The sequence below is a fragment of the Oryctolagus cuniculus genome, chromosome 1, assembly GCF_964237555.1.
Source record: "Oryctolagus cuniculus chromosome 1, mOryCun1.1, whole genome shotgun sequence".
In the NCBI taxonomy this organism is placed as follows: domain Eukaryota; kingdom Metazoa; phylum Chordata; class Mammalia; order Lagomorpha; family Leporidae; genus Oryctolagus; species Oryctolagus cuniculus.
The window spans coordinates 217,737,445-217,762,407 of NC_091432.1; the positions used below are offsets into that span (position 1 = coordinate 217,737,445).

A 24,963-nucleotide genomic window follows, 5' to 3' on the forward strand; every position below is an offset into this window, starting at 1 on the left:
ATGTGGGGTCACTTGTGCGGCCTAAGCAGGGCTTCTGCCCCTGCTGCCATCCTCAGCCTCCCCGCTTGTGTCTTGCAGGGTGACGTGGGCTTGCCTGGGCTCGTCGGGAATCCAGGACCTCTGGGACGCAAGGTACACCTTGGCTTTGGCACCTGGCCTTGCCCGGTCGGGGCTTCCTGCACTGCAGGTGTTGAGGCTGTGGAGCTGTGAACTCACCTGTCGTTCCCTGGCCCTACCCAGGCCAGTCCCCTGAGGCCCAGGGCGTAGGGGCAGGAGGGAGCGAGGTGACCTTGGCCTTCCATGGTCAATGAGGTGCGATAAGAAGCAGCCTTTGGTTTGCTCGACTTCCTCTTGGGGGCCCAGCTGCTCCTGGAGGCTGACCCCAAGGGCGTGTGTGCGGCTGCAAAAGCTCTTGCTGCCGAGCTGGGAGGACCCCGTGTCAGTCCCGGCTGTGCTGCCCGCTGGCCGAGTGGCCCTGGGCATCCATCTCTGAGCCTCAGCCTCCTCCTGTGTGAAATGGGGAGATGACCCCCTGTCGCTGATCCCCCACAGCCTGGGGCTGGATGACCCAGGAGTCAGGCCTGGGTCCCAGAGGTTGAGGGAGTGGGTGCTAGGGCCACTCCTCCCCTCAGTTGGAATCCTTTCTGAGTGCAGGGTCCGTCCCTGTGGATGGCCGAGGGGACTCTGTAAAGGCCACCTTCGTGGCACACTCCTGGCCCTTCTGTGTGGGTCCACAGCCTGCAGTACCCCCTGGACTCCTTCCTCTCCGACTTCTCCAGCCAGGGTCTCCCATCCCTCAAGATTCTACTCTACTTGTACCTACTCCAGGAAGCCCTCAGGGAGCTCCCAGGCCTCAGGCCACTTAGGTCAGCTTAGCTTAGTTGTTTTCAGCCCTGAGTCTCGCCTCGCCAGCCAGGGTGTGAAATCCTGGTCCCCTGCTCTCCCTGTTGAGCCTAGCAGGGGCCTTGCACGTAGCAGGTGTCCAGGAAACAGGAAGGCCTCACAGGCATGACTCCCCTTGTTGATGGGTCATCCAGTAGATACACGGGCCAGGGCCACGTCCTAAGCTTCCGCCCTGGCTCCCAGCTGTGGCCACAGCTGCCCCCTCTCTGGGCCATCTGGCTCTCATCTGGACAGCTCTGGTGTTTCCGGGCTCCATCCTGCCCTCGCTCCGCGGGTCCCCGTGGCTCAGGGGGACCAGCAGGACCATGTGCCCACACCCTCTACTTCCCCTCCTCCCTCTGTAGCGTGAGCAGGCCACGCCTCAGTGCTCAGAGGCCCGGCTGTGTGAGAGCTGGAAACGTGGTCTTCCTGGCTCCGGGCATGCTCAGGCACTCCCTCTCCCCCTCGCTTTCCCTGCAGGCCCCAGCCCTCGCTGATGGATGAGGTGTGAGTGGAAAAGGCTCCTTCCAGACCTGGCTCATAAAGCAGCCAGTGGTGGTCTCGTTCGGCATGGGGCTGGGAGTCCAGTGGAGGTAGCGGGAGATGGGAGACTTGGCCTGGGCCTGGCTCCTGCCTGGGGTTCCGGGTCTCCCTGCACGCAGCAGATGTCCAGGGAGGCCGACAGCCCTCAGCCCAGCGGAGCCGAGCAGGGAGAGGCAGCTTTGCTAAGTTAAGCAACAGCTTGCAGCGCAGCCAAGTCATTCACTCCGTGAAGGAATTTGGTCTGTGGCCAGCTCGTGTGGCCCCTCACAGGGGGTGCACGGGGAAACTCAGATCCAAGGCAGGGGCCCCCTGCCGGTGGGGGGTCCGGGAAGAGACGATGGGTGGGCAGCCCTGTAAGAGTGTCTCCTCCCCTCAGCGTCTTTGGTGACACCAGTGGCTGCTTTGCCCTGGTCCCCCAGTGTGGCCTTTCTGTGTCATCTCCGTAAGGGTCCTCAAGGGGGCAGGGACATGCCTGAGAGAACAGGGAGGTTGGCAGCCCCTTTGCACACCAGAGGGTTGAGTTTTGAGGCCATTCCAAAATGATCCCAGTCATCCTGTGTGTTTTGTTACTCAACAAGCGTATGTTCAGTGCCTACTGTGTGCCAGCCATGGAGCTGAACAGAGACAAAAATCCCTGGCCCCTCACTGAGCCGGCATCCTTGTGTGGCATGGCAGAGGATGGAGAAGGCTGGGGCTGGGGGCAAAGCAGGCAGGGGAGAGGGAGGGCTCTTGGCAAATGAGAGGCGGCAGGGAGGTTTCTCTTTTGGTTCACAGTAGCCTCTGGGAGTAGGGCAGTCTGTGCCCATTCTACAGCTGAGAAAGCTGAGGCCCAAAGAGGTCTCATTAGTTCACTCACTCAGGCATTCAGTTTTCCAGTCGTTCTGCAAATAGGCACTGAGGTGCCAGGCCCTGTGCTGGCTGAGGTATTAAAGGACAAGTGAGATCACTGGGGAACCTCCAGGGGTGCAGTCCACAGGGGTGCTCCCAGCCCTGCTGCACGTTAGAACTGACCGGAGAGTGGGGTCCTCACCACCAAGATTCGGGTTTGGTTGGCCTAAGAGAGGGGCCCAGCCATCAGCAGCTGTGATTGTCACCTGCAGGCAACCAGGAGCCACTCAGGCAGGTCCCTGGCCTCAGGCCCTTCAACAAGTAAGGGCTCATGGAGTCCAGAGTCTCTTTCCCAAGAGGGTTTAGCCTGCCGGCCCTTCCCATACTCCCTGCTGGGGAAAGGCTCAGAGCAGACCATCCAGAGCCCCAGCTCCGTCCCTCTCCTGCTGGGGGAGCCTGGCACAAGTGACCTCGGTCACAGTTGAGGGCTCAAAGGAGCTGTCATGTCCCGAGCACGCAGCAGGGGGCTGGTGCACGGCAGGGAATTCACGTGCATTTGTTGCATGAATGATTGATGCATGAGTGCATGCGTGATCGTGAGGACCATGGAGAAGCAGCAGCTTCTCTGGTGTCCCCTTGCTGGACACCAGGCCACACTCCACCCCCCCCCCCCCAGCTGGGCGGGTTTGTCCAGTAGGGAGCAGTTAGCAAGGCTGGAGAGCCACGTTCCAGAGAAAACCCCCTGCTGCTGTGGCTTCTGTACCCAGGGTCGCTGGCATCTGTCCTATTGCATCCCATGTGTCCTGTACAGCCCCAGCTCCTCCTTCAAGCCTCGGTTTCCAGAGCAGCCTCCCAGTGGAAGCACCCGCTCCTCGCACCCGGCTCTTATTCATTCCCCTTAGCCTGCATCTAATGGCTGTGCTTCCTTCTATAAGGCAGAAAGAGTTTGCTCTGTTCACTGGTGTATCCCTGGCTCCTGACACGGGGCCCTAGTCATTGTCAGGGTTCAGCAGACATCTGTGGGGTGAGTGAATAACTGAATGAATGAATGAATGAATGAAGAGCCACACAGAAACTATACCTTCCTGCCCCACCTGTCTCAAGGACCCGTGAGCGGAATTAGGTGAGGGGCACCTGGCTGTGTGTAGACCAGCCACGGGTTTCAGAGTCCCCGTACTGTATCCGTGGAGAGGCTAGCTGGGGAAACTGAGGCACAGAGGGACACAGGGACTTGCCCAGGACTGTGGCACGAGTGGTGTCCTCTTCCGTTCTTTCTGTCCTGCTGACTGCCCAGGGCGGCAGGTGAGTTCAGCGCGAGGACTGGAGTGTTAAGCAGTGGGCAGAGTTCCGTGTCAGGCCAAGGAGGGCCAGGGCCTCCCCCAGGCTGGTTCCCAGGACCCCTCCCCTGCTGCTCCAAGCCCGATAGCCGGCCGGGGCGACCGTCTGCAGCAGCAGTGAGGTGATGTCTGGTTTCCCCGCGCGCATTGTAAGCAATGATTAATCTGGCTCCCAAACCAAAATACAGCCCGAGTGCTGTTATAAACACAGGTCCTGTGGAGACCCGCCTGCTGGGCGGCCAGAGGCCCCCAGCGCACACGGGGGTTCCCAGCACCCCCCACCAGCACCAGCCGGCCCCCTCGCTAGCTGGGAAACCACTGCCTGGGAGTCCACCTTGTGGTCAGTGCCTGCCTCCTAATTGCGGGGCCCTGGGGAAGACAGTGTCTTTGATTTTCCAGGCCCTGTCATTTGAAGCTGTTTCTTGGCCCCTAGTGGTAAACACCATGAAGGTGCTTCAGGGCACATAAGCACCTCTTGCCCCCACCCCCGCCTTGGCCTTGCTCAGTCACTGTTGTGCTCCACCAGCTTGCAGGCACTGCAGAGTTCAAGGCCATGTTCAAGGCCCTTCAGGGCCCACCGATAGGGAGAGACTTTGGGATTGTGGTCTTTTTTAAAAATATTTAGTTTATTTGTTTAAAAGGCAGAGAGAGGTCTTCCATCTGCTGGTTTACTCCCCAAATGACCACAGCATCTGGGACTGGGCCAAGCTGAAGCCAGGGGCAAGAACTCCATCCAAGTCTTCTGTGTGGGTGGCAAGGGCCCAAGCACTTGGGCTGTCTTCTGCTGCCTTCCCAGGTGCATTAGTAGGGAGCTGAATCAGAAGTAGAGCAGCCAGGAGTCAAGTCAGTGCTCCTATGGGATGCCGGCTTTGCAGGTGGTGGCTTAACCCACAGCACCACAATGCCAGCTCAGAATTGTGGTCTTGTGGATGAAACCCAGCCCAATGAGTCTGGGGTCCAAACTGGCTCAGTAACTTTGAGCAAGACCCTCTCTGGCCCTCGCCTCTCAGTCTGTCCAGTGAGAAAGCATGTCATCCAACTGAAGGCTTAGGCTGCTTCCGACTCATGTGCTCCCAGTCTGTGACTGCCCTCTGCCCCGGTGACACGGTGACGATCCAAGAGCGGCTGTCCCAGGGAAGTGGGTCTCTAAGGAGCCTCTCTGTGGGTGGCCCTGTGGCTCTCTTGGGCAGGCCTCAGGCCTCAGTGATTCTGTGGTTAGGGACATAGAGACTGGAGTCACAAGCCTGGCTCTGGTCCTGGGAAGCTGTGTGGCCTCAGGAAAATCTCCTTAACTCTCTGAGCCTCCATTTCCTCAATGGGCAGATGTGCATGGTGAGTCCTTCCTCCCAGGGAAGTTGATGAGCTGGTGCATCAAGGCGTGGGTGCGGAGATGGCCTAGGGCTGTCCGCGAGTGTTTGTGTCCTTAGCTGCGTCCTGGGTTCCCCTGGGCGCCTCTACCTCCTGCAGAGGGAGGGCCTGCAGAACTGCGTTTCAGCAGGTTTCTCTGAGGCTGCAGAGGAAGCCCCCGGGCTCTGCTCTTGGGGCTCTCTGGGGTCCTTGCCCCCTGTGACTCCATTAGCTCAGGCACGGGATGGCAGAGAGAGGTTCCAAGAGGGCGCCCGGCCATGCCAAGTCGCACAGCCAGGAGGGCCAGGCTCGGTTCAGGTCTCGGCTGGGAGCAGCCTCTGCGTGGGCCTCCTCTGGCAGCTCCACGTGGAGAGTGCTGGCAGAGGTGGTGAGAGGCACTGCGCCTGGGGAGGACCCTGCCCCACGTCCCCATGGGCTTCCCATGGTCTCCCCAGCAGCTGCTCTCACTCCTGCTGCTCCTAGGACCCTCACCCATGCTGTTTCTGTCCCTCGGACCTTGTGCTCACAAACCCACCCGGGCCTCCCTCCCTCAGGGCCTTTGCACTGCCTCCCGTGCCACCTGGGGCCTCTCCAGAGGGGCCCTCCCCGCTGCCTCCCCCGTGCTGCCCTGCCCCTTGCCTCACTTGGCTGACCTTGCTTCAGCCTTCTGGTCACTACCAGCTGCTGCTTCTCTTTCTTAATTGTTCTCTTTGTGGTAAAAAATACAGGACATCCAGTTGGCCATCTTCACCTTTTGTAGGCGAGCAGGTCCATGCTATTAGACACATTCGCCTGGTTGTGTGCCCAGTCTCCAGAACCTTCTCCTCTTGTATCCCTGGAACTCCACACTCATTCAATTCTTCCTTGGCCCCCTTTACCCCACCAGGTGTTATGGTTATATTTCTTTGGCTTTTATAGCTCCTTAATAAGAATGTAAACTCCATTATGGCAAAGGATGCTGTTGGCGCCTCTGTCTGTCCTGTGCCTGGAACGGTGCTGGCTGAATGGATGGATGAGCAGTGAGGATGACGGTGCTAAGAGCAGTCTCTGCAGGGCCTTAGAGCCAATGCCAGAGACTGCGCTAAGTGGTTTATGCACGTGACAGCGTGGAATGCACACTCCAGCCCTTACATACCCATTGTACAGTTGAGGAAAACATGGCTCAGAGAGGTGAAGTCATTGGCGCCAGGTCCCCCAGGCACCCAGTTGGGGAGCAGCCCGGGAATCCAGCCCAGTGTGAAAACCGAGCCCTCACCACTCGCCGCTGGCTATGGGCCGAGCCCCAGCTAGAAGATGCTTCCTTGGCCGTGTTGCCTCTGTCTCATAGGCTCCAGGATGTGAGAGTGATGGTGTCACTGGGCACGCGTGCGTGGGTGCAGAAAGAATGCTTGTTAAACGCCTCAGACCTCTTCATCCAACCGACTCGGTTGTGGATAATTGGGGAGTTGGCGGGGCGCTGTGTGTGTGTGTGTGTGTGTGTATGTGTGTGTTCCTGTGTGCCTTGGTGCAGGTGCATGAACAGGACGCATCTGGGGAGTTTGCAAGGCACCCCATGTGGCCTCAGGTGTCAAAGAGGTCTGGCAGCTGGGTGCCTACTGCTCCTTAGTGACGGGATTCGGCGCAGGTGGCTTCTGCTCCCTGAGACCCAGTTTTCTCCTCCATGCAGTGGAGGTGAGAGTCCCCTCTACCTCGTCTGGCCGGATGAGCTCATCTGCTACCCCCGCAGTGCCCTGGGGGAGCAGCGGCGCATGCAGGGAGTCTGTGGGTGTGTGTGGGTTCAGGAGTCCTCAGTGCATCTCCAGACCTGTGTGTGTGTGTGTGTGTGTGTGTGTGTGTGTGTCTGTTTTGGCCTCTGGAGCAGTCTGAGGACCCTATTATTCTAAAATGACAGAGCTGAAGGAGACTCAGAGTTTTAACTCCCCCATCTGAGGTCCAGAGAAGGGCAGTAACCCACCCAAAGTTGCACAGTAGGGCAGGGCCATGTCTAAACCAAGGCCGGAGCTCCCTGGATAAGGGCGTCTAACGGGGATGGGTGTAGTCTTCCCCGTCGGAAGTGGAAGCCCTTGCTTAGTCTTACTTTCCCAGCAGCCTTAAGCTGGCAGAAGCTTGGAGTCTGGGGTCTCCCCCAGAGAACTCCTAAGGCTTATAAAATGGCCCGGTGGTGGCCCCCTGTGTGGCCCAGAGGCACACACACACAGCTTGACCCGGGGCGCTGGCCTGGACATGCTGTGATAATTGGGCCATCAGGACAGAGGTCAAGGTTTGTACTGGGGCATTGCCAGAGCATCTCAGTCGGGCAGCTGGGTGGCCTCTTCCTCCCTGGCATAGGATCCAGGGCCAGCAGGCGGGAGGAGACACATGCAGGCAGTGTGTGTGCAGTCAAAGGGGAGAGAGTCCCAGCATCACAGGGTGCTGGGCTGGTCCCCTCTGTCCACACCTGCTTCTGATGGTCTCCCCAACCCTCTGGCTTCAGAAGCAGTGGTTGGGACCCAGCACCGCTTGGTCAATGTCGCTGGAGCCCAGGGCAGCTCGCAGACGCTGCCGGGAGCTGCTGGCCCTGTGACTTCTTCTGGCCCAAGAGCCACTGAGAGCAGAGATGAAGTTGCGGAATCTGCTGAGCTCAACACTGTGTGCAGCTGGGGAGTGGCTGCGAAGCAGGGTCTGTGTCCCAGGCATGGTGCGCCCAGTGCTGACCGAGGCAGGCAGGGAGCCTGGGCCCCTGTAGCTGTCCACACAACCCCTGGTGTCTTCCCTGCCTCATGCGCCTTCTCCCCCCTACAGGGCTACAAGGGCTATCCTGGACCAGCGGGGCACCCTGGAGAACAGGTGAGGCCCAGCCCTGCCGGCTCTGCCCACCTCTAGCCCCTGTGGCTCTCTGGTCTCCTGGCTGCAGCAAACCCTGGAGCCAGGTGGTTGGGCTGCATGTCCTGCTGCCCCCCAGCCTGCCCCACCTCTCCTCCAGCCACATTTGCCTGGGAGAGCAGAGTCCATGCCGGCCCAGGGTTGGCACGAGCCTCTCCACTCCGGTTGGAGCCATGAATGGCTGGCCTGTTCTGGGCAATGTTAGGGGATATTATCCACGCCGCCGCGGGGTTTGCAGGAATTTGGGCTGCCCTGGCCCAAGTTAAACAGTGGCCGTGCCAGCGTGGGAGCGCCGGCCAGGCCTCCTCAGTGCTTTCTTAGTCCCCGGCTGCAGGCAGAGGGGGTTTTGTCCCTCCAAGCTGGTCTGACCGGTTCCACAGAAGGGTGGGCTTGGGAGCCCTGCAGGCCCCTGGCCTCCCTTTCCTTCTGTTTCATCTCACATTCCTGCCGCTCCTTTGTCCATTGTCAGCCCCACTGCCCGCTCCCAGCCCCCCTCCACCACAAGGCTGCAGCCGGGCAGGGTCTCTCCTTTCCTCACGGTTCTCTCTGTTGCTTTGCAGGGGCAGCCGGGACCTGAGGGCAGCCCAGGGGCCAAAGGTTACCCTGGCAGGCAGGTGCAGTATATGGCTTCTGGAAGCTCCGTGGCCATGGTGAAATGGAGATGGCCATGGGTGCCCCAGGCAGAGGGAGGTGGCGGGCCGGGAGCCAAGGAGCGGCACTGCTGGGTGGGCTTCCAGGAGAGGGCATCCAGGGGCTGGAGCCCTGCAGCCTCTCTGCAGGCAGCAGTGCAGGATGCTCAGGAGGGGTCCTGCTGGGGGGTGCAGGGACTTGGGCTCCTCCCTCCCTGGGGCTGTCAGGGCTGGGCCTGACCCATTCTACCCCACACCCACTCTACAGAGGGAATAGCTGAGGCCCAAAGGAACCAGGACTGGGCAGGGCTGTGGGCAGCAGGTAGACTGTCTCCATATGTCTTTGCCCTGCTCTCCTCTGTGTTCCAGGGACTCCCCGGACCAGTAGGAGACCCTGGCCCCAAAGGCAGTCGGGTAAGTGGTCCTTGGTCAGGGCCTCACAGGTGGGGCCTGGGTGAGCATTGCGGATCCCTCTTGTGGGCTTGATGGGAAATCAGGGCTCTATGGAGGGACTGGGGCTGGGGCCCCTGCCTGAGTGCTCCCTAGAGAACAGGGGGCCAGGTCAATCCACGTGGTTTCCAGCAGCAGTTGAGCACTTGCTTGCTGTGTGCCCCGGGCCAGCCTGCAAGTGGCCCAGAAGCCAGAGCCAGGCCACTTCAGTTGCCTGTGATCCTTAGATGCCTCCCACCTGCTCTGCCTCCTGCCTGCTCCCAACTGAATGGGTAACCTCTGGAGGACACTGGTGCCTGGTAGGTGCAGACTGGCCAGGCCTGGAGGCTGCTGGAGCTGCTGGATCTCCCCTTCCATAGAGATTCCCATGGAACACACCCTGGGCCTTGGTTTGCCTATCTGTAAAATGGGAGTGAGGTCCCATCTTACCTCTAGTGTGATTATAGGGATGCCAGGGATCTAAGGCGGGGGCATAGCTCTGACCCCCCAGGCAGGCTGGCAGTTTGAGGCATGGCTGGGAGATGGGTGAGTAGTGGATGGGCCCGATCCCCAGAAAGTCATTGTGCTGTGTGGGGCCTGCCGAGCCCCTGTCCAGGGTGCTGGGCCCCCTCCCTTTGTCCAACTGTTCCTGTGAGCTCAGCCCAACCCCAGGCCCCTGCACGGGAGGACAGAACATGCCAGTGACATCTGTGTTCTTGGTGTTTGCCTGGCTGGCAGCATCATCAGGCTGCCTGGAGGGAGAGGCCTGTGTGGCCGTGGCTCCCCTGACTCCTACAGGTCCCAGGGCCCCGGGCAGGCTGGTGAGCGGGGGCTCTCCAGCTGCCCTTCTAAGCCGCGTCCACCCCAGCCTCATAGAACACCAGAATGGTTGGCTTTGAAATCTGCCTGCCACTTACCAGTGCTGGGAGCTCCTTCTCTTACCTACATGTGGTATAAGTCCTTCACTGAAGGGTCACTCAGTGTTATCCAGAGCTTGTGGGTGTTAATTGCACTGGATGCCTTCAAGGGAGGGGGAAGTGTTTGTGAGCCCCCATTGTTTGCTTGACTGCAGGAGGCAGCGTAGCAAAGTGGGCCCAGAGCTCAAATGCCAGTTCTACTGCATTCCAGCTGTGTGACCCTAGGCAAGTCACCTCACCTCTCTGGGCCTGAACATTCTCACATCTACAGGGTGCTGGCTCCTCATGGCTTCTTCCTAGGGCCATGTAAGGAGGCAGGAAATGCTTGGATGCAGGCGAAGAACGCAGAGTGCTGGGCCTAGCACATAGTTGGTGCCCGATAACTGTTAGCTTTTGTTCGAGTTGTTAGGAAACTCGTTCACAAACAGCAAGAGCATGCTGATAGTAGGAGCAGCCCTGGGCTGTGTCCCTGCCCTTGCTAATGGGGGACATGAAACGTGGGCACAAATAATGAAGACAACTGGAGCAGATGGGGAAAGTGCTGGGAGCTGCAAAGTGAGGTGCAAGTGGGGTGCCAGAGTTGGGGGTGGCCCTGGCTTGGGCCCTCAGGGATGCGTTGGCAGTACAGGAGGCAGGAGAGCCGGCTCTGAGGCCAGAGTGCTGGGAGGCCCAGGCCTGCTGGAGGGAACAGAGTGAATGAGGGCTGGGTAGCAGGAAGTCAGACCCGTTCTAGGCGAGGGTCCTGGGCTGGAGGAGCATCCAGGCCTCCGTGTCGGCTGTCAGAACTTTGCTCAGGGCGCTGCCAGCCCCACCACTGACTCACTGAGTTGATTTAGCTCCCGAGCCTCACTTTCCTTGTGTGTCCAGCGAACAGGACGACAGCCGATCTGTGGGGTCTTCAGAAAGGTTTAACACACTAGTAATGGACACACAGGCCAGGCTGCAGGCATGTGGAGGCCTGAGAGGAGTTGCTGCAGGAGCCACGGGCACCCACGAGCATCTCTGGGCGTGGGTAGGACTGGGAGCCCTGCTAGCTTCTAACCCAGCCGCGAGCTTCCTCCTGCAGGTCCTGGAGCCCTGGCACGGGGCAGGCGCCCGTGCCCTTCCCTGGCGTGAGGGTATGTGCCTTTGGACTACATCGTGGAAGCCAGCACCATGCAGTCCATGGGCATATACACTTGCCTCAAGGCCTATGTCATCGAGGAGCCACCACTGCCACTGCGAGGAAGAGGAGCCGGGCGTGGGAGGACAGGGGTGGGGGCGGGGCTGGGATGTGCCGGGTTGGCCACGCCCTGCCTCTTGACCTTCCTGATCTCGCTTCTGCTCTTTCCTAGGGCTACATTGGACTCCCAGGGCTCTTCGGCCTGCCAGGGTCTGATGGAGAGCGGGTAAGTTTGTGTCTTCTGTCCCCACCTCTCCAGCCATCCCCTGCTCAGGCAAAGCAGAGCCTGCTGGTGCCTGCCCAGAGAAGTCACGGAACCCCTCCTGCAGGAGGTGGCCTTGGGTTGGGTAGGAATCTGCTAAGGGGACGAGTCAGGGCAGGTGTTTTCCAGGCACAGGGAACAGCATGTGCAAAGTCAGGGACGTCTGGTAACTTGGCAAGTTCACCTGTCAGCTCAAAGCACTGAGTTAGAGGGGACTGGGGGGTAGGGTTATATGGGCACCTGGGACTGGCCCCCACATTCCAGATCAGGGGTCTGATGTATTCCAGAGACAATGGCCTGAGGGCCTGCTGCAGCCTGCTGCTGCCCGGTTCCTGTACAGTTTTCTGAACTCGCCTGGGCTGCTCTGTTGGCTGTTGCCTGGGGCTGCATTGCAGAGTTGGGTAGAGCCACGGAGACTGCTAGGACCTACAGAGCCAGAAATAGCCCCATCTGCCTGTTAGAGAAGCACCTGCTGCCCCTCGTGTCGGACAGATCTCTGTCTACTCCAGTGGACACGGCTGGGCGCGGAGGGTTGTGGGCAGGAGGCCCCTGTGACCATTGTCACTGGCGCCCAAGGCCAGGCTGGAGGCAGCTGCCACTGGCTGCGGGTATTGGAGCTGGAGGGCGGGTGTCGGGGACCAGGGGAAGGGGAGGCTGGAGTGGGCACCTGGTCTCTGGCATGGAAGCAGCTGTCTGGGCACGGGACTGAGTCTAGCTTAGGGATGGGCAGGGGTGCCCACAGACCTTGTGCCCAGGGTTGATGTCTGTTAGAAGCCCCTGGCCAGTGGCGTAGAGACCGTCCTCCTCCCAGCCCCTTCCATGCCTGAAACCGAATTTGGGAACTCAGTTGTAATCTTATCAATAAGTTGAGGATGGGAAATCTCAGGAAAGTGGGAGGAGCACTTATTAAGCACCTGCTGAAAACCAGGAGCAGGGATGGGGCTTTTATTTCCCCAGCATAGTTCTGTGCAGCCCCCAACCCTACAGAGTGCAAGGGCCGGCTATACTGTGTGCATGTAACTGGTGCCACTGTGTATGTGGCATAGGTTCCAAGCCCTGTGGGACTTCCTCCTGCAGGCACCTTTGGGGCTGCCTTGGGGTGGCTCTGGCTGTCCCTTCCCAGGGTCCATCCTAACCTTTCCCTTGTCTCTCCCCCTACAGGGCCTACCTGGCGTTCCTGGCAAGAGGGGCAAGATGGGTAGGCCGGTAAAGATTTTCCGTGTCTATTATGTAGACTCTATGGGTGAACCGCCCTCCCACTGGCCACGCTGCCCTCACCCACCTGCGGCTGGCATCTTCCACTGCTCTGCTGGCCCATTTCTCTGCTTTGGATGTCCTGCTGCCACTGAGTGGGGACTGGGGCTCCCACAGGTGGCTTCTCTCTCCCTGGGGCCAGCGCTGGGTCTGGGGGCTTCTGTCCAGCGTGTTTGTGTCCAGGGGCTTGGGCTGGGCTGGGGATGTGCTCCCTTCTCAGAGAACACACAGCGTCCATGCTGTCCTGGGGCCCCTCGACCCTGTCCAGTTCTGCTCATGCACTCATGAGGCCTGAGGACAGGGCTGTGTGGCCAGGTCCGTAGCAGGAGAGGCTCCAGGAGGGTCCCCAGCCTTGTCTCTGCCTGTGTCCTCATGGTAGGAAGAGGGTTTTCCTCTTGTCGGGGCACTCACTAAGTGGCCACTAGGGATCGGCGGCATCAGGTTGCCCAGTCAGGGCGTTTTTGTCCCCGGGGTCTCTGAGCTGGTGACACAGCTCCTCGGGGTCCCCAGCTGGTGGGATGTTGCAGAACTAGGGTCCCCAGAGTCTTCACCTGGAAGAGGCCATTCCCATTATGTCTTTATTCAGAAGGGGAAACTGAGGCCCAAGAGGCAGAGCCACATGTCCAGGCCGCCTCTGCCAGGCTGAGGCGGGCCCAGGACTGTCACTGAGGCCTCTCTCCTGGACCCAGCCCCCATCCGCAGCTGCCCAGTGGGTTCAGCGTGGCAGCCCTGGGGCTGGGCCTGCCCAGGCTGTGGCTGATGCACAAGGCCCTGTAGGGGTGGAGGCAGAATGAGAGGGCTCCAGGAGCCGGCGAGGGCGTGGCCTGTGGCTCTGTGGTGGGGGAGCATCTGGGGCTGTCTTCCACCGTGACAAAATCCCTGAGACTGGGTGCCATATAAAGCCAGGAGGTTTGCTTGGCTCATGGTTGTGGAGCTTTGAGGCCTGATGCTGGCCCTGGCTGCGTTCTGGGCGGAGCCTTACAGGTGATGGTGCGCATGGGAGAGATGGGCTGGGGAGCCAGTGAGCGAGGAAGCCAGAGCCCTGCCTGCCCCCCCCCCCCCCCCCCGGCCCAGGGTAGCGGGCTCTGCTCCTGCCAGGCCCCACCCCTTAAAGGTCCCAACCCCTCCTGGGCTGAGCAGTGCACATACTCCCTGTGACCACGTGTGAGGCCAGGCCCTTTGCAGGCTCAGCAGGGGGTGCATAGAAAAGCAGAACCCAGGTTGTGGCCTCAGGGAGCTAACAGAGAGGTCCCCACCCTCAGACTTGGGGCTCTGTGTGGTCTCTTGAGGGCCTGCTGCAGCGCTTGGCCCACTCTCCTGGGGCAGATGGACAGACACGCAGTCATTGAGTGGGGAAAAGAAGGTGTGATTAAATGAGGGTCAGGTAGTGCTGACTGCTGAGGCTGGGAGTGGGCACCCGAGTCCTTGAGGTATGGGCGGCTGGCTAAGTTGTGCTGGGAAGCATCCTAAGTTAAGAGACATCTGAGTAGTGAGGGTGGGAGCCGTGTGACTTTCTAGGGAAGGCTATTCCAGGTCGAGGTAAGAGCAGGTGCAAAGGCCCTGGGCTCACGCCTTTTGGAATGTAGCGTTTTCATGTGGGAAATGAGGACGGTCGTTCTAGCTCACGGGATCGTTGTGCACATAGCGAGAGCTGAGTAAGCAGTAGCAGGCTTTCTTTCCTGGGTGGCCGAGGGGGACTGTGTGTCGTGTGACTCTGGGCCAATGGCGTGACCTTCTCTGGGCCTGGTTTCCCACTGTGGAAGTTGCATGGGGCGGGGGTGGTTGCCTTAGAGTCTCTAGCTGCACCCGGCCTCGTCACCCAGGCCTGCCTCCCAGCCGCCTGGGGCGGGGTGGGGGGGGATTTGTTCAGACTTCATCTTGGGAACTTCACAGGGGGCCGGGCTCTGGCCCTTGATGAGATCGGACCTCAGAGAGGTGAGTGTCTGGGCCAAGGTCAATAGTGGCTGAGGGTCAGAACTGGATCAGGAGGCGGCTGCAGCTGTCCATGTCTGCCCCAGAGCACAGCCGTGCAGAGTGTTCTGGCCGCAGAAGACGCAAGATCAGTGCATGAGGGCACGTCACGGCTCCCCCTGCCCTGACCCGCAGAGGCACCTGCTGCAGCCGTGCCCTCCCATCTCCTCCTATCTCCTCCTCTGCTCTCCCAGCAGCAGCCACCTCCCTGCACCTTCTTGGTTTCTTCCTGGAGCTGAAAGCCTCCCTGTTCAGGGTCGCAGAGGCAGCCCCCAGTATGAGGCGCTCGGCACCATACAGCTGCCTGGGCGTGACCCAAGGGCACCCGCAAGTGTCTCAGTCCTCAGAGGTTTACCGTGTGCCATGCGCTTTGGGTTGCACTATAGACCAGACACAAATCTCTGATGTCAGGGAGCTAAGTGTTAAGGTGGACACTGGATAAATAATAAGCCATCCACCGAGTGTGCTTATGACTCCACGTCCCCCTTAAATGGACAGAGCACTGCTTACTGAGGCCTTGCTGTGCATGGTGTTTGAACCACAAAGGATTCTTCCACTGAGCCAAGGCAAGGTTCACTGTCTCTGTTCCCCAGGTGAGGGAGCAGAGGCTCAGACCAAAGGTGTCTGTCCAGAGCACCTCCATGGCCTTGGCATGGGAGCAGGGATCCCAGAACCCCATTACTGATCCTTCCCCAGCCTCCCTGTCTCCTGCCTCCTTCCCTTTCGCTTCATAAGATCAGCCCTGGCCTCCAGAACAGGGGTTTGCCCCGGCACCAGGGTGCCAGTCACAGGCAGCAGAAAATGCCCTTCTCAGCCAAACTGCCCCAGGGCCCCTGCAATGCTCGCGAGAGCCTTGGAAGCAGCCTTGACTCTGATCCAGCCGCCGTGGCCAGCAAGTTGGCAAGAGCTAATCAGATATGATTTAATATGCATGTAATAGGCAGCCTATCAGCTCTGTCCCTCTGCTGGGCCTCCAGGTCTGCCTGTCCCTGGGCCCCCACAGCCCCTGCACTGTCTGCAGGGTTGTCTGTAGCCAGTGCTGCCAGCTTCGTCATCTGCCAGGGGCCCGGGGGTGGAGAGCGCCTGCCTTAAGTGGTTGTCCCTCCTCGTCCCAGCTCCAGGTCAGCCTGTTTCTAGGCAGTGTCAGCAGAGTGACCGTGGTGGACTGTGTCTCTCGTGGGGCTGGGGATGGTTTGTCTGTGGCTGTGGCCAACCCTGGGGCCCTTGCATGGGGTCCCCCTGCTGCTGACCCTCAAGGAGGGTGTGTGGGGGTCTTGTGCTGTAGGGAGCTGAGAAAGACAACAGAGGTTGAAGCACAGTGGAGCTGTAGGAATCTTAGTGGTAGCCTGGTCAGACAGATAAGCAGATGTAGCTCAGAGAAGGCAAGTGACTTGCCCGCGGTCAGACAGCGAGCCAGTGGCAGGGCCAGGATTGGAACCCAGGCCTCCTCCCCTCCTGCAACTCCTGCTTGAAGGCGAATGCACGGTGGTTTTCTGCAGAGGGTGAAGGTGTTAGCAGCTTGGCTGCCGTGGAAGAGGTGTCTCCTGGCTGGGCCTGGCTTTTGTGGGGCGTGGCTGCCAGCGGGAGGCTGAGCCACGCCTCCCAGCCAGGGTCTCTCCCAGGGGCTGGCAAGGTACTGCCCACTGCGAGTCTTCTTGTCTCCCACACTCGGAATTCGCCACCGGCCTGCTGCCTGCCCTCCTGGCCTCTCCTGGCCCCTGGCCAGCTCTGCCAACAGACAGCTCTTTGCTGTGCATCAGGAAAACAGACCCGAAAGCTTAGAGCTGAGAGGACCCAGCCCCAGTTCCAGCGGCCTCATGTGTGGCTCAGGGACCATTGCCTGGAGTGGCCCAGGGCTTTTTTTTTTTTTTTTTTTTTTGACAGGCAGAGTGGACAGTGAGAGAGAGAGAGACAGGTCTTCCTTTACCTTTGGTTCACCCTCCAATGGCTGCTGCAGCCGGCGTGCTGCAGCCGGCACACTGCACTGATCTGAAGCCAGGAGCCAGGTGCTTCTCCTGGTCTCCCATGGGGTGCAGGGCCCAAGCACCTGGGCCATCCTCCACTGCACTCCCGGGCCACAGCAGAGAGCTGGCCTGGAAGAGGGGCAACCAGGACAGAATCCGGCGCCCCGACCGGGACTAGAACCCGGTGTGCCGGCGCCACAGGCAGAGGATTAGCCTGTTGAGCTGCGGCGCCGGCCTGGTCCAGGGCTTCTAACACTGTGCATTTCAGCTTCAAGCTCAGGGCCATTTCTGCTTCCCGGTTTGTGCGGAGCAGGGATCCCAGGGACTGAAAGCTCAGATTTCGAGTGTGGAAGCTGAGGCCCAGACAGATTAGGGTGATGCTCTGTGCCAGAAGTGTGGTGCCCAGTGACCCAGACGTGAGCCGGAGCCTTCCCAGGGCTGTTGGCAACCTGGGATCCTGGGGACAGTGCTGCCTGCCTGTGTCCTCGTCTTTCCAGAGGTGACGTGGCTTGGCTGCCTTTCCTAGCAGACTTCAGCGTGCTGGGTGCTGTGGGACCGCACACCTGGTGTGCACACCCCTCTGGAAAGAATGCAGGCTGCTACAAGGGCAGAGTGAAGGATGCACGTGGGAGGAGCTCCAGGACTTGACGGAATGTATGCCTCGCTGAGGTTGCCCCCTCCTCTGGCTCCTCCTCCTCCTTGAAGAGCTGAGGTAGTCTGAGAGTGGGCACAAACCCTATGGAGCCTAGGGCGCCTTAGGGATGGTAAACACCTCCCCTTTTCCCCTGCCCCGCCCTGCCTGCAGAGGAGGGTGGGGCTAACTGTTCTGTAGGCCAGCGAGCCAAGCCTTAGAGGCCTCAGCTTCCCTTTGGATCATGGATGCTCCGTGCTTCCTGCCCCCACAGCCCACCCTCCGGAGCAGACAGCTGGGGTGGACCCTGCCCAGAGGCGGGGGAGGGGCCGAGATGGCCGGAGGTCTCGGCAGCCCTTGGCCTCCAGCTTTGGATATGGTGATGAGGACTGTCCCCGTCCTCACCTCTGTTCCTCCGAGTTGCAGGCCCGCAAGAGTGTGGAGTCTCCTCCTGGGCCTTGTTGTGCTCCAAGTACGAAGCGTCCAGTTCCCCAGAGGGGCCCGACCTGGGGAAGTGCACAAACCACGTGGCGGGGGCTCGGCAGGGAGCCAGGCTCCTTCCTTGGGCCTGGAGCCAGGCTGTTGCAGCCAGAGCTCAGGCCTGCAGAGGACCGTCCCTGCCGCTGGCCAGGCTGGGTGTGCAGGCCATGTGGTTGCCTGGCGCGAACAGACGCAGCCAGAAAGGGAAGCAGACAGGGTGGACATGGGAGCTGCCTGCCCAGCTCAGAGGCCGCCTGTCTGAGATCCAGAGGGCCAAGCTTTGAGGGGTCTTGGTGACCGCTGGACATGGGATCTTCTACATGAGAGTGGGGGGACTGGGCCTCAGTCTCCCCACTGGTGCAGCGAGCAGCTGAAGTTCAAGAACATCCAGGGTCTTTCCATCTGGGACCGTCTGGTGGTTTCAATCCAGGATTTGTTCCAGTGCTGTGAAAGTGCTTTCTTTCCGTGCTCCTGATGACGTACCCCAGGTTCCTAGCGGCCGCTGCTGGACCCTTTGTAGGAAGGAAGAGTGAAGACCGAGGCAGGAGGCAGCCTCAGCCAGCACGCCCCAGCAGAGTCAGTATCCATCCTGCCCCGGAGAGGCCTTGGAGAGGCCACAGGCCTGCTCCATTCACAGCCGTAGCCCCAGAGTCAAGTTCAAGTCCCAGCCTTGCTCTTTCATAGCTGTGTAACTTTGGACACACTTCCTAACCTCTCCAGCTCGTACTTTCCTCATCTGTAAAAGGGAGCCGGTAACAGCCCCTGTCTCACGGGGCTGCCGGGAGCCCACCCCACGTCGCTGTCTGTTGTCTCCCACCGGCGTCACCCACTGCCTGTCCTCAGGCTTTGTCTTGTCTGCAGAAGCGACTCCCATGGGATTTTGGCTCAAAATCCTGCTGGCAGGGTCTCCCTAGGTGTCTCTGTTACTGAGCCTAATCCTGGCTGCAGGGCTCACCCTCAACATCTCGGCCCATTGTATAGCAGACAAAACTGAGACTCGGAGAGGCCTGCAAGTGATGGAGCCAGGGCTGAGATGGGGCCTGGGCTGGGCCGCTGGATCATAGAGGGACCCTTGAGCCTTGAGCCTGCCTGGAGCAGTCTCAGGATGCACACCCCTGGGACTGGATCCGGGTCAGGTGGCCGCTAGATGTGGACCTGTTGAATGTTGCAGGACGGGTGCTGAGACGGGGCCGCTGGCGAGGTCCCAGAGCCCAGGCTGAGTGGCTGGCATTCCTGTACCTAGGGGAGGAGTCTCCCCTCTCCTGGGCCTTGTGTAGCTGTCACCCCTGACCTGAGAGGGACATGGCCAAGGAGGGGCCGCCCGGGCCATGCAGCCAGGTGGCAGGATAGCCAGGGCCCTCTCCAGGCAGTTCCACACACTGGTCTTGGAGAACAGAGAAGGGACATCTCGAGTCCCTGCAGAACAACACCCCTCGGATCCCCTCCCTGTCCTGCCGAGGCCAGAGGTGGGAACTCAAGGCCTCCCCAGAATGCCCCTGTCTTCTGCCCCAGCAGGTGAGCCAGCTCTCCCTTCAAGCATGGCCAAGAGGGGTTACGTTGGGGTGAGGCTGGCATTTTCCAGGAGGTGACCCCAAGGATGTGAGGAAAAGAGGCTTGGGTGGGGTCAGATGTGCCCCTGCAAAGGCATGGCCTAGAGCTGGGCGCCCACCCACACAGACACCTGCGCCTCCCTGCCCCCCACAGCACACACCTTCCAGCAGCTTTTGTATGCGAGGCTCTGCCCATGCACAGCTCGCAAGAATCTGACAGTCCAGAGAGGTGGAGCTCTGCTTATGGCCTGGGCCAAGTGGTGTTTCCTGTCTGAGCCTCTGTTTCCCCATCTGTTAAATAGGACCAAGAACCTTTTTCTCCTGAGGGTTGCTGTTGAAGGCAAGTGACAGGTTGCCTGACCCAGCTTGGTTGGAACCTCAGTGTCGTGTCCTCATGTCCTCCTCTGGTGTCTGAGTGCAGCCATGCCTTCTGGGTGGTGAATGCCAAGCCCTGCTCTTCTCATCCAAGAGAGAGGGACACCTCATACTTGGAGCACAACAAGGCCCAGGAGGAGACTCCATGCTTTCCTGACAGAGGAGGGATTTGAAGGGGGCAGGCGATTGGTTGTGGGTGTGAGTTTTGTTTGCAGGTTTGGTCTTTTGGGCTTAATCCACCCCCTGGGTTCCCCCTGTGGTGTTAGAAACCACAGCGGTGATGACCTCCAAGAGGCCTTGGCACTGGGGAGGCAGCTCAGGCATCCACTTGGTCGGGAAGACACGTGCTTTGTCTTTTATTAGATTTCCCTGGAAAAACAATGGTTTGAGTCCACGGAGGGGAGGAGAGGAGGTTTCCCCATACTCTGGACTTGAGGACTTTCTTCTCCTTTTGAAGTAGGACTGGCATCCTCCCCAGGCCTGGAGGCGGCCCCGTAGCTGATGTTTTCCCAGCTGTGCGCTCCCCAGAGAGCGGGCAGTGGGATCAGGCAGGGGCTGAGGAGCCCGGCAGCTCCGCCTCTCTGAGCCGAGGAAGCTCACCTGTGCAGGTGCTGCTTGTGATGTTGGCCAGCGGTGTGGCCTCCTACGTCCTGTGCAGCCTGGGCCCTGACTGTTCCCAGCCTCACTTTCTCTCTCTGTAAAATGGGAAACGTGGTTGCACAGTGCAGTGGTTGGAGAGCAGCATCACAGGCATTGCCAATCTGGACTGGAACAAGCCACAGAGGCCTTCCCCTCTTGGCCAGTGGGGAAACTGAGGCTGCGAGTTGGGGAGGGGTGCTGGTGATGCTACGGATGCTCTTAAAACCCTCAGCAAGCAGTGGTCCAGGCCCAGACCCAGGCTTCCTGCCCCTGCCACCTGGTCCATCAGGACCAGGTCTCAAACTGGGGCAGGGGGAGGGAGGGGGGAGTACAAAAGAGGACTCCCTGGCCTTGGCCCCTGCGTAGCCTGGCCCTGAGCAGTTCTGTGTGTGTGCTGGTGTCCGCTGATGGCAGGGGGTGAGCGCAGGCCCCAGGGGGAAGCAGTGAGAGTGCTCAGACGTCGTCCTTGTGTTGTCCCCCTGGGGGTCGGGATCCCAGGCCTCCTGCAGGTGTGAGCACTGACCTTGCTGTGTGTTCTCTCTCATGTCTCAGGGCTTCCCTGGAGACTTTGGGGAAAGAGGCCCTCCCGGACTGGATGGAAACCCTGTAAGTATTTAAAATGTTGGAGAACAGGGAAGAGATTCAGAATGAGCCCTAAGCTTTGGGGTCAGACAGACCTAGGTTGGATCACAGCCTCGCAGCCTGCTCACTGAGGGCTCCTGGACACTTTGCATCACCTCCCTGAGCCCCAGGTCCCGGCCTGCTGTGGTCCCAGCTGCACCAATCCCTGGGACATCGGGAAGTTCATGATCACTCCCCACTGGCGAGGCTCTGGCTGCTGCCATCTTACAAAGCATCAGAAATGTTTATGAGCCCCAGCGGCTGGGAAAGTGAACAATTTGCAGGCCCTGTTTGGAGAGAAGAGCCGACTTCTAAAGGCTTCTCCACCACGGCTTGTTTATAGATTTTGTAAATAATCAGAGGCCTAGTCCCTATCCCCTCTCTGAGCCAGGTCAGCCTGCCCCGGGGAGCCGAGGCCGCCTCTTCCAGTCTGTCCCAAGCAGGGAAGACGTTCATTTGTGTCCAGAGCTCTGGGACACCTGCCACGGCCCCCACCTCTCCTTGGGGCTTCTTGCCAGAATGGCCCTGCCTGGCCATGCACTCTGCACCTGATTATGTGCTAATTCACTGCCACAGGTAGGTACCCCCTGAGCCTGACCCAGCCAGGCTCCCCTGAGGGTCAGCCTTGACCTCTGAGCCCAATGCACCTGGGTTTAAATCTTGCTGCACGCCTTGCCAGGAGTATGAGCCTGGACAATCAGTTCGTCTCTCTGAACTCTCATTACGCTGTGAATCGGGGTAGGGCAGGAGGGATCAGAATGCCAGCCTCATGGGGCTACGGGGAGAGTGAAACTGAGGCCTGGAGAGGGGTTGGGCCCACCATGGGTGCTCAGTGGGTAGAGCAACTGAAAATACTGGGTAGGGACAGTCATTTGGCCCAGCAGTTAAGGTTCCATGGGAGACACCTATATCCCTTATCAGAGTGCCTGGGTTCCAGGTTCCTACTAATGGGTACCCTTGTACTGATGGGTATCTTTGTCCTGACAGATACCCTTGTACTGACAGGTACCCTTGTACTGATGGATACCTTTGTCCTGACAGGTACCCTTGTACTGACAGGTACCTTTGTACTGATGGGTACCCTTGTCTTGACAGATACCCTTGGAGGCAGGCAACAGGTAGTGACTCAGGTAGCTGGGTCCCTGCCACTCATCTGGGAGACCTGGATGGAGTTTCCAGCTGCTGGCTTTGACCTGAGCTAGCCCTAGCTGTCGCAGACATTTGGGGAGTGAACCAGTGGATAGGAGCGCTCTCTCCCTCTCCCTCTGTCTCTGTTTCTATCTCTCTGCCTTTCAAACAAACAGCAGGAAAAGAAATTGCTAGATGATGAGAGGGGGCATGGTCCCTGGGCCCCTGGGGTTCACAAGCCACCTGTCCAGCCCATTGCACAGTGAGGTGGGTGGGATTGAAGAGGGAGGCAGGAGCAGGGAAGACGGGATGGTAACATTAGCACTGGGATGAGAAGGAAAGTGAGGGTACCTTCCAGGCAAAACAAGGAGCGCAAGCAGTCACAGAGGGAGGCAGAGTCAGAGCTTTCTATCCGTGCATGACTGACTGGATGCACCAACACAATAAGCCACATCGTTCCCGAAGTTTCCTTGGGCGGGGGTGAGGGTGTCTCGCCACTCATGGCCTGGAATTGCAGAAGGACTTGAAGTCCGTTGTCCCCTCTGCCTCCAATTTACTAAGTGACCTTGGACGAGCCACTTCCCTTGGCAGAGCCTCAGTTTCCCCATTTGCCCTCCTTGTCCCCTTCTTGGTGGCCAAGGTGATGACCTCCCACCTGGGCAGCCCCATGATGGCGCCAAGGGAGGCAGATACCCCCTGAGGGTTGTGGTGGTTCTCACAACTCCTAGAGCCCCAAGTTTTCTTTACTCTTCTGTTCTTTCCCACCTTGACCTTGATGCTACCCCCTGCACCTGTCCTGGCTGGTGCGAGCAAGGAAGACTCATTTTCAGAGGTGCAGTGACTGAGCTGTAGGGGACACATCACACCCTGAGCCTCCTCCCCTGATGCCCCTGCAGGAACCCCTCTGGTGTCTCAGAGGCTCCCGATGGAGGAAACCCAAGGGCCTGGTGTTGGGGGGGGTCCTCCAAGGGCCCCCATCAGAGAGAGAGGTAGGATGATTGGTGTCACTCAGCCAAGAGCACCCCTAGCTTTGTGATTGCCTTGCACCTGACTCTGGGCCAATCACGTCACCTGTGGAGCTCCAGTTTTCCCGTCTCAAAGGTGGGCATGAAATGGCAAGCACTCTGCATACCTTTGTTACCATGACTGCGATGCCACCCACACCCCCGTTTCTACAGATGTGGGAAGCAGAGGGCAGAGGCGGGGGGGGGGAAGGTCTTGTCCAATTTCAGGCCAGACTTGGGAGAGTCAGCTGGATGCTGTGGTCAGGAACAAAGAATGGTGGCTCCAAAAGATCCGGCCAAGTGCCTTACTGGAAGATGGCATGGAGGGAGGGGCCCTGGAGGGACAGGGACAGTAACCGCCCACTCTCTCTTCATCTGCAGGGGGAGCTGGGCCTGCCAGGGCCCCCAGGAGTCCCCGGCCTCATTGTAAGTACACAGACCACAGACGCCTGGGAGTGGGGACTGGGTGGAGCCGGATTCAGGAGAGGGGGGAGCTTGCAAAGTCCCTTGTGTGACCAGACCCCAAGAAGGGCTGAGGGGGGGACGCCCTACTGTGTGGCCTCAGGTGAAGCACCTACCTACTCTGAGCCTGTTTCCTCATTGGTTCAATGGCATGGTGTGTGGCACGTGGGATTGCCCATGTGTTTTCCCACCTGCTACCTGTTTGTCACCCTATAAAGTCTGGGGCAGGTGCTGGCATGCCCGTTCCCTGAGGTCTAGGGGGGAAACTGAGGCTTGGACTATGTTGGGCAGTCTTTGCCCTCTTCCTCAAAGCACTGACTATGCAGCCAGACCACCAGAGTTCCGGTTTCAGATCTGCCATGTCCTGGCTGTGTGATGGGGGCCACGTCACTCTCACCTGTAAAATGGAGGGGAGGAGTGGTTGTGAGGATTAAAGGAGGCATCACCTTATTGTCCTTGGCACAGGATCTGGTACTCGGGGAGTGCGTGATTTGTGGCAGAGGTCATTCTGTTCATTAGTGTTGTGACCCCCAAGAGAGGCTGGTGTGCAGTGGGCAGAAGGTGGCCTGAGCTTGGTTTCCATCCCACCTGGCCAGGTCTCGAGAATGGTTCTGACCTTGGACTGTGAGTCCTGACCTTGCCCTCAAGAGCCTGTGAGAGGCCCAGGCCTGGGAAAGGACTCTGGGGACATCTGGTGCCCCCTGTGCTCTGTCCCCTGGGTCATGCCTCAGGAGGCTTGAGGCTGGGAGGCCATGTCAACTCTCCCCTAGCTTCACAATGAGTGGCCAGCTTTGCCACTCTGGCAACTGCGCCAAGACATTCAGCCCAGAGGGAGGTTGGAGAAGTCCTCGGGAGCCTCACTGCCCGTCCAGTCTGAAGCTAAGGGAGCAGTCCCTAGAACAAGACTGCCTGTGTTCAAATCCTGGCTCTCCCTCCTGTTTAATCAAAATCTTGAGCAAATGTCTTAACTTCTCCGTGCCTCAGTTTCTTCATCTGCACAATAGGTATAATACTGGTAATGGAGGACTGTTGTGAAGTTTGAAATGGACCAGTACCTATGCAGTGCCTGGTACATAGTGAGCACTTGAGAAGTCATTATAATAGCTGTTGTTACTCTTTTACAAGTGTGTTGCACAATCACAGACACTCACATGCATATGCACACAGGATGTTTTATGCCTGGTAGCAGCTGTCTGGATTGCTGAATTGAGAAGGATTGCATTCCCTTTGGAACTTGACAGGAGAGGCTGCTGCAGTTGATTAGTGATGCCTGCCTTGGCTTTGGATGGGCAAGCGTTAACATATGAGTCACACACTTGTCACCCCTGGTGCCCATTCAACAGCACTTTGCTGAGTACCTTCTTTGGCACAAGGTGCTGACCTAGATGTTTTGGAAACAGAAATATTTGCCACGGGGGTTAGAGAACTCTCTAGATGTCTTGTAGTCCAGCTCCCTCTAAGCCAGCAGGAAACTCCCCTGGGCGTCTTGGTCAGTTGAACCCCTCTGGTGTTAGAAGCTCCCTCCGTGCCCTGGAGCCCAGGCCATTCTAACGGGGCTCTCATGGTTCAGTGTTTTCCTGTGCAGGGAGCCCAGGCAGCTCTGCTGTCCCTGGGAGGGGTCAAGATGCTCTCATTCTTCCTCAGGCCCCTGCCTCGGGCTCAGCAAGCCCAGTCCCCACAGGTTTT

The 24,963-nt window shown here is 59.2% G+C and overlaps 1 protein-coding gene and 1 non-coding gene across 5 annotated transcripts in view; both read left to right on the forward strand.

Annotated features, from left to right (window-relative positions):
* The window catches only part of COL27A1 (collagen type XXVII alpha 1 chain), a 130,274-nt gene that overhangs the window by 34,081 nt on the left and 71,230 nt on the right, over positions 1 to 24,963 (forward strand). For all 4 annotated transcript variants that reach the window (XM_051842706.2, XM_051842708.2, XM_051842719.2 and 1 more), the window contains 8 exons: positions 79 to 132; positions 7,719 to 7,763; positions 8,360 to 8,413; positions 8,798 to 8,842; positions 11,109 to 11,162; positions 12,360 to 12,404; positions 20,615 to 20,668; positions 23,197 to 23,241. In XM_051842706.2, coding sequence (XP_051698666.1) covers positions 79 to 132; positions 7,719 to 7,763; positions 8,360 to 8,413; positions 8,798 to 8,842; positions 11,109 to 11,162; positions 12,360 to 12,404; positions 20,615 to 20,668; positions 23,197 to 23,241 — 396 coding nt within the window. The remainder of the gene's footprint in view (positions 1 to 78; positions 133 to 7,718; positions 7,764 to 8,359; positions 8,414 to 8,797; positions 8,843 to 11,108; positions 11,163 to 12,359; positions 12,405 to 20,614; positions 20,669 to 23,196; positions 23,242 to 24,963) is intronic.
* On the forward strand, positions 10,894 to 10,951 carry MIR455 (microRNA mir-455). Its single transcript, NR_162651.1, has one exon. It is a non-coding gene; the product is annotated as a microRNA mir-455 (primary transcript).